At 59.9% G+C, this 7548-nt stretch overlaps 1 protein-coding gene across 3 annotated transcripts; it reads left to right on the forward strand.

Annotated features, from left to right (window-relative positions):
- Positions 1–921: 921 nt before the first annotated feature.
- Positions 922–7548, forward strand: GPR108 (G protein-coupled receptor 108). Of its 3 annotated transcripts, none has more exons than XM_007169084.2 (18): positions 922–1084; positions 1800–1919; positions 2734–2784; positions 3015–3097; positions 3918–4042; positions 4132–4214; positions 4302–4370; positions 4485–4589; positions 4799–4932; positions 5041–5116; positions 5614–5687; positions 5777–5894; positions 5972–6102; positions 6192–6235; positions 6489–6538; positions 6750–6833; positions 6927–7051; positions 7234–7548. In XM_007169084.2, exons 1-18 carry the CDS (start codon positions 965–967, stop codon positions 7304–7306), a joined length of 1665 nt encoding a protein of 554 aa, XP_007169146.2. In that variant the 5' UTR covers positions 922–964; the 3' UTR covers positions 7307–7548. The 3 variants fall into 3 exon arrangements, with proteins under 3 accessions (XP_007169146.2, XP_007169147.2, XP_007169148.2); XM_007169085.2 differs by having other exon boundaries at positions 924–1084; positions 4153–4214; XM_007169086.3 differs by lacking the exon at positions 922–1084 and adding an exon at positions 1280–1543.

Here is a 7548-nt window from a genome sequence, read left to right on the forward strand (position 1 = left end):
CCCAGGTCGGCACCACAGTTGGGATGGAGTCTGACCGGGATAGGAGGCTTAGCAGAGGGGTCAGCCACCCAGTCGAAGGCCTGGGACTCAAACTAAGGTCCACAGGTCAGTCCTAATCTGAGGTCAGGGGTCAGTCCTAATCTGAGGTCAGTCCAGGTGGAAGCTCAGCCAGAGATTAAGGCTCAGTATAGGCTGAGGGTAGTAGGGGGTCGGGGAGTCTAGGTTTCGGCGGAGGTCAGGGCTCAGCTGCAGGTAGGGGGCTCAGGCTGGGGCCGGAATTCAGCCTGACTCAAGACCAGCCTGGGATCTGGGGATGGGCCTCCAGTTGCCTCACTCCAGGACAGAAGGGTCCACCTAAGGCTGGTGACTCAGCCTGGGATCATGGGTCATCGTAGGGTCAAGATTTAGCTTGGGGCCAGGTTTTGGCCTCTCGGTGGATCAGTAAGATTAGGAGAACAGGACAGGCTTTAGCAAATGCATGTGTTTACCAAAAGCCTGAGCTTTGGCTGGGAGCCACATCCGCGGGGTAAGAAAGGGGACGTCCGTCCTTAGGGATACTGGGAAGTGTAGTTTATTGAACGCCCCATTGAGCTGTTTGCTCCCCCTGCGTTCTGGGTAATGTAGTTCTGAACGGGTCTGTCAGTTAATAGTGGATGGAGGAATTCCCCTTTAGGGGCCGGATATCAGATCCATCACAATTGGTTGGATGGACTGTTTATCAGAGTACATCCGGGGACAATCTTTCTAGTGATTGGTGAGCGTGGAGGCGGGGTTAAGCGATATCAGCACTCCCATTCGGGGCCCGGGCTGTCCATTTGGTGTCGTACAGGGTGCGGGCTCGAGAGGAGGCGATTACTGATTGGTTGAGCGGGCTGTAAAAAGCTGAAGGGTCGGCCCCCACCTGCGGCGATTGGCGGGCTTGAGGGCGTCAGAGGCGGTGTCGGGGGAGGCGTTGGCTTCAGAGATGGCAGTGAGCGAGAGGAGGGGGCTCGCCCGCGGGAGCCCCGCGGAGTGGGGGCAGAGGCTACTTCTGCTGCTGCTGTTAGGCGGTTGCTCTGGGCGCATCCACCGGCTGACGCTGACGGTGAGTCCCGCCGTGCGGCGGTCTGGGGTGTGGGTCGCAGCGTTGGCCCGGAAAAGCCCCTGGCTTGGAGTGGTTTCGTCCGGATGGAGCGGTCCAGCGCCCCCCGCTCCCCGGCCCGGAGTGGTCTCGTCCGAGGATCCCCCTCGGTCCTCCTGTTGGAGTTGCCTGGCCAGCCGCGCTGGAGTCTTGCCCCGCCCGCCGGGCGGGGGGGGTGGTTCATCTCCCGAGACGGCGGACTCTGAGTCCTCTAAATTCTTGGGATTGCTTTGGGGACGCTAGGGACCCTTGACGCCACCCAGGGAAGTCCCTGGGGGTTCTAGAATGGGGTCCTCTGGGTAGTCATTGGGATCTTGGGGGCTCAGTTGGAATCTAAAAATTTTCCGGGAGGTGAGGGCCAGGCACCCCAAGATGCGTAACTCTGCTCTCCGGGTGATGCTCACACAGTGGGGAGACTTCCAGGTATCCCAGACTTTGGAATCCTGGACTGTCCGAACAGTGGCCAGAGGATCCGGAGCCACTCTGTCCCTGCCTGGGATGGGTCTAAGGTTATGGCCTCCAGAGTGGCCCTCTCAACCTCTCCCGTCACCCTTTGGACCTGTCCTAAATATAGAGATACCCAGAGGGGCCCGAAGCCCTTGGAGGAACCTCATGCTAGAGCCCTGGGGCTGGGCTGGTGGGAAGTCTGAGCTGCCTCTGCCTTCTTGGTCTCTGGCAGGGGGAGAAGCGAGCAGACATCCAGCTGAACAGCTTTGGCTTCTACACCAACGGCTCTCTGGAGGTGGACCTGACCCTCCTGCGGCTGGGCCTCCAGGAGACAGATGAGAAAGCCCCATTGGTGAGGGGCTTTGAGGAGTTTGCTGGAGGAGGGAGAGGTGCACAAGTTTCTGAGCTCCGCCCCCCACCCCCCACCCCCCAATTCTGGATTCACATCCTAGCTCTGCCTCTCACCCATGTGATCTTGGGCAAGTCCCTTGATCTCTCTGAGCCTCTGTTTCCTCATCTGTAACTTGGGAGTAATAATTTCTTATGCAGTACGTGCTAGGCACTGAGCTGGGGGGAGGGGAGCCTACCAGTGAACAAGACAGCCCCAGTTCCTGCAGTCGAAATGAGAAGTTAGTGTTTATTGAACGCCCGCTGGGTACCAGGTACCATGCAAATCTATTTCCATGAGTCTGTTCTGTCATAGCGACCTCTCAGGGATGCTGTGAAAATACTACACCTGTAAACCCAATTTTACAGGTGTTTACACAGACTCAGAGGCATGTGGCTTACTCAGAGTCCAAGAGCCTGGATGTAGATCCAAGTGTGTTCGCTTCCAGAGCCCAGGGCAGGAAGCCATGAACATTCTATTTAATTTATTTTTTACATCAACATTTTAAATGGGGGGAAACAGGGTGGACCAGGTCGAGGACCAGCGAAGGTCTCCCTGAGGAAGTGACATCCCAGTCAAGGGGCAAGGATGGTTAGGAGTTAAAGGAAGAGGGTTGGGGGGCTGGGGGCAGATGGGAAAAGTCAGTGAAGTGAGTGAACACGGAATCTCACGCTTAGTAGGCTTTCAGGAAATTCGAGGTTACATTACTATTGCCACTGATAGAGGCGGCTTGGAGGTCCCTGCTGGTGTCCCTCACATCATCTCTTTTTCTTGCCAGGTGGGGTTCAGTCTGACCCGGGTTCGATCTGGCAGTGTTCCTTCCTATTCAGTAAGTGGAGGGGGCAGAGGTGGAGGTGGGGAGGGGGGGAGTGAGGAGGGGCAGGGGTGGTGGAAGGGGAGGATGGTCTGTCAGCATCTGGAACCCAAAGGTCCCTGTCCTTTCCCAGAGGGGGGAGCAGGAAGAAACCCTCCCTTGCCCCGGGTGGATGGGGAGGAAGGCAGAGTGAGGCTGGACCAGTGGGAGGGGGTAACCAAGGCTCCCTGCTGCCCACTCTCCAGAGCCGAGACCCTCACGACTGTCCTCTCCGGCAAAACAGTAGCAATCTCCTGGCTCTCTTCCTCATCAACACCAAGGATCTGCAGTGAGTTGGGGGGCTGGTGGCTCCCCTTAAGATCCATCATTGGGGTTTCCCTGGTTGTGCTACCCACATGAGCTGATCAGGTGGAATCAGAACCAGCCAGAAAGAACCTTGACTCCTTTGGAGAAAGTCACTAGCTTTTTTTTTTATGGCTGCACCACGTGGCTTGTGGGATCTTAGTTCCCAGACCAGGGATTGAACCCGGGCCCTCGGCAGTGAAAGCACCGAATCATAACCACTGGACCACCAGGGAATTCCCACACTCGCTTTTTAATTTTGCCTTCAAGCCTTCTGATTATGGGAGGGAGAGAGAGGAGGGGTGCCCAGGGAGTATTAGGGTCTCAAGGCAGAAGACCCAACACAGAGGGGTGTTGTGAGTATTAATACCAGTCATTTGTGCTTGTAGGATGCACCCTGTGCTCCAGGCAGCGTCCTGGGATCTTTACAGGTGTTAACTCATTGACTGCTTAGAGTGTTATTATCCCCATTTTAAAGATGAAAAAACTGAGGCTGAAAACTGGAATTTGAACCCAGGGTCCAAAGATACTCTGTTGCCTCTCTCTATATACAGCATTTTCTTTTTAAATAGTGTGTATTTCAGTAGAATGAGTGACTCAGTGTCACAGGAAGTGACAACTAATCCTCGGTGCAGGCAGCTCAGGGATGCAGCAGCCATCTCGATGGGTGGTGGCCAAATGCTACAACTTGGTGACCACTGATGGAGCCCGACGCTGAGCCCCAGAGGGCCCGAGGGGCCTTTGAGTCCCTTAGCAGAGCAGGTGTCCCTGACCCCAGCCTTCAGCCTCCCAGCCTCATCCCACAGGGTCCAGGTACGAAAGTATGGGGAACAGAAGAAGCTGTTCATCTCTCCCGGGCTCCTCCCCGAAGCGCCCTCCGAACCAGAGCTCCCGAAGTCAGAGCACAGGGTCACCCCCAAGGTGGATGGCGGTGAGTCAGGGTGGCCGCACGGATGGGCGGGTGGGCGGGGCTGCTCCACACGTCCCGCCCATCATTCTCCTGTCTGTCTATCTCTAAAGTCACCTGCTTGCCCCTGGCAGGGACCACTACTGCACCCGACAAGGCCAAGTTGAAACCCACAGGGTCACAAGGAGACCAGCAGGTATGGGGAAGCCAGGGCAGGAGGGAGGAAGCCCCGCCCCCAGGGGGGGGCCGGCTGATGCTCCATGGAGGTCCTCTGTCCCCTCAGGGCATCGGTGGGAAGGACCAGGACCTGGTGTTGGGCCTGGGCCATCTCAACAACTCCTACAATTTCAGTGTGAGTGTCCGGGAGTGCCCGCAGCCCCTCCCCTCCACAGCGCGGGGACCCTCCACAGCGCGGGGACCCCCCACACTGAGGCCTCCTCTCCCCTCTGTCTGCCCCACCTCCCAGTTCCACGTGGTGATCGGCTCGAGGGCCGAGGAAGGCCAGTACAGCCTCAACTTCCACAACTGCTACAACTCGGTGCCGGGCCGGGAGCAGCCGTTCGACATCACGGTGAGCAGGGGTGACGAGCGTGGGCAGCAGGTTCGCAGAGCGCTCACTGCAGGCCAGTACTCCGTGCCCATTTGGGAGACGGAAAGATTGAGGCTCAGAAGCAGGGAGTCGGCCCGCGAGGGAGCGGGAGAGCCGGGGACTCACGCTCAGGGCCCCGCAAGTCTGGAGCTAGTGCGCAATCCCCCTGCCCACCGCTGTCCCCTCCCCAGGTAATGATCCGGGAGAAGAACCCCGAGGGCTTCCTATCGGCGGCGGAAATCCCCCTCTTCAAGCTGTACATGGTCATGTCTGCCTGCTTCCTGGCCTCTGGCATCTTCTGGGTGTCCATCCTCTGCAAGAACACGTAATGCCCTTGCCCCCGGGGGTTCCCCACCTCCCCTCATCACACCTTCCCACTCCTACCCCTGACGGATGCCCTCCCACTCTCTTCTGTCCCCGACCCCGCTGCCAGGTACAACGTCTTCAAGATCCACTGGCTCATGGCAGCCCTGGCTTTCACCAAGAGCGTCTCCCTCCTCTTCCACAGTGTGAGAGCCTTGGGCCGGGAGCAGGATGGGGTGGGCTGGGGTCTCAGGGGCCAAGAAAAAGCCCCTACAAGCCACTCCTCAGATCTCTGCAGACCCTGGGCTTGGGAGTTCCATTTGTCCATCCATGTGTCCATCCATTTCATCACTGTGGCCAGCTGTACATCCAGTCCTGTCCAGCTGTGACAGCCCACCTTTCAGTCTGACTGTCTGTGGGTCCAGCTGTGACTGTCCACCGGGCTGATTGTCTAACTGTCCGTCCACCCAACTATGACCTTCCCTCCATTGTCATGGCTGTGACTGTCCAGCCATCTGTCCGGCCACCGTTCTGGCCGTGACTGTCCCTTTCTCAGTCCACTCACCATCCTGATCATGACCTGTTCCGCCCACTTCCGGGCCACCATCCAACAGTGACTGTCCGTGTTCCCAAACCACCACCCTCCACCCTCTCCATCCCCCCGTCCATCTGTCTGACTGTCCATCCGTCCATCCACCTCCAGATCAACTACTACTTCATCAACAGCCAGGGCCACCCCATCGAAGGCCTCGCTGTCATGCACTACATCACGCATCTGTGAGTGCCCTTCTCTGCTGGGGGCAGGAGGTGGGCAGGGGAGGGCTGGGCCCCCCAGTCTCACCACACCCCCTGCCCCCCTCCGCCAGGCTGAAGGGCGCCCTCCTCTTCATCACCATCGCCTTGATCGGCTCTGGCTGGGCCTTCATCAAGTACATCCTGTCCGACAAGGAGAAGAAGGTCTTCGGGATCGTGATCTCGCTGCAGGTGCGTATGGAGGCCCCAGGGTGGGCAGGTGGACATGAGCGCAGGCTGGGCCCACCCATCCCACCCCCGCCCCGCAGGTCCTGGCCAACGTGGCCTACATTGTCATCGAGTCCCGCGAGGAGGGCGCCAGCGACTACGGCGTCTGGAAGGAGGTCCTCTTCCTGGTGGACCTCATCTGCTGCGGCGCCATCCTCTTCCCCGTGGTCTGGTGAGGCCCCCCGCCCCCCGCCCGCCCCCCGCCCCTGCCGGCACGTGTGGAGGCAGTGCTGACTGCCCCCCATCACCCGCTCCTTCCAGGTCCATCCGGCATCTCCAGGACACGTCTGGCACTGATGGGAAGGGTGAGGCTGTGCCCTCGGCCCTCGGCCCGCTCCTGGTCCCTCTTGCTGACCCCTGCATGCCCCTTCCAGCCCCTCTGACTGCCTCTTGCTGCCTCTCCACCCCCTCACCGTTCCTGGGACGTCCCCCTCCACACTCTGCCCCTGAGACGCTCACCCAAATGTCCTCCTGTCCCCAGCCCTTCTCCACCCCGTCCCCTTCGTCCTGCCCCCAGCCTCCTTCCCTTGACCCCCACTCTCTGTGCCTCCCCCTCAGCGGCAGTGAACCTGGCCAAGCTGAAGCTGTTCCGGCATTACTATGTCATGGTAGGAGCCCTGTGCTCGGGAAGCTTGGGAGGGGGAACAACCAGCCCACTGGCACGCCCACCCTAACCCCTCCATCTGCAGTCCCTCGGAACCCCGCCCCCCGCCCACTGCCCATAATCCCCGGCGCCCCTCCCCAGGCATCCCCAGTGGTCCTGGTGGTCTCCCCCACCCCAGTGGTCCCTCGGCCCTGTGCCCACCCGTGTCCCTGCAGGTCATCTGCTACATCTACTTCACACGGATCATCGCCATCCTGCTGCGGGTGGCCGTGCCTTTCCAGTGGCAGTGGCTGTACCAGGTGAGCACTGAGGCCCCAGGTGGGGCGGAGGGTGGCCCAGACAGTGGAGGTGGAGGCGGGGGCGTGTGCCTGACCCTCCCACTCGGCCCCCAGCTCTTGGTGGAGGGCTCCACCCTCGCCTTCTTCGTGCTCACGGGCTACAAGTTCCAGCCCACGAGGGATAACCCGTACCTGCAGCTGCCCCTAGAGGACGAGGAGGATGTGCAGATGAAAGAAGTGTGAGCCCTGGGGCTGGGGTGGGTGGGGCTTGGGCAGCAAGGGGCCGGGTGGGCGGGGCTGTGAGTGCGGGTGGGCGGGGCCTGGGCGGGGCCAAGAGGCTCAGGGGTGGGTATGGTGGGCTGAGTGGGCGGGGCCTGGCTCCCCTCAGCTAACTGATTGTCTCCTTACTGTCTGCCTGCAGAGTGACCGATTCTGGGTTCCGGGAAGGTCTGTCCAAAGTCAACAGAACGACCAGCAGGCGAGAGCAGTTGTGATCATGTCCCCACCTCGGACGCTCCGTCATCCTTCATCCTCCTCTCTTCACACATTCCCTGCTCCGGCTTCTCCCAAAGAGCGTGTGGGGAGGAGGGGGCCGGTGCTCACAAGGCACCCAGCTCCCTGGGACCTGAGTTCCTGGAGCCCGTTCAGAAGAAGACAGACAGCCCCCCTCCCTCACAAATGTTGAGCGCCCTGCCCCCACTTGCAGCTGTACAATAATGACCAATCTGTTTTGCTA

Source organism: Balaenoptera acutorostrata, chromosome 2, assembly GCF_949987535.1.
Source record: "Balaenoptera acutorostrata chromosome 2, mBalAcu1.1, whole genome shotgun sequence".
Lineage (NCBI taxonomy): Eukaryota > Metazoa > Chordata > Mammalia > Artiodactyla > Balaenopteridae > Balaenoptera > Balaenoptera acutorostrata.

Coding starts and splice junctions, on each gene's coding strand:
- GPR108 (XM_007169084.2), top strand. CDS start 965: ATGGCAGTGAGCGAGAGGAGGGGGCTCGCCCGCGGGAGCCCCGCGGAG. Junction 2,785..3,014: donor GCAGTGTTCCTTCCTATTCA/GTAAGTGGAGGG, acceptor CCCACTCTCCAG/AGCCGAGACCCTCACGACTG. Junction 6,103..6,191: donor ATCCTCTTCCCCGTGGTCTG/GTGAGGCCCCCC, acceptor CGCTCCTTCCAG/GTCCATCCGGCATCTCCAGG.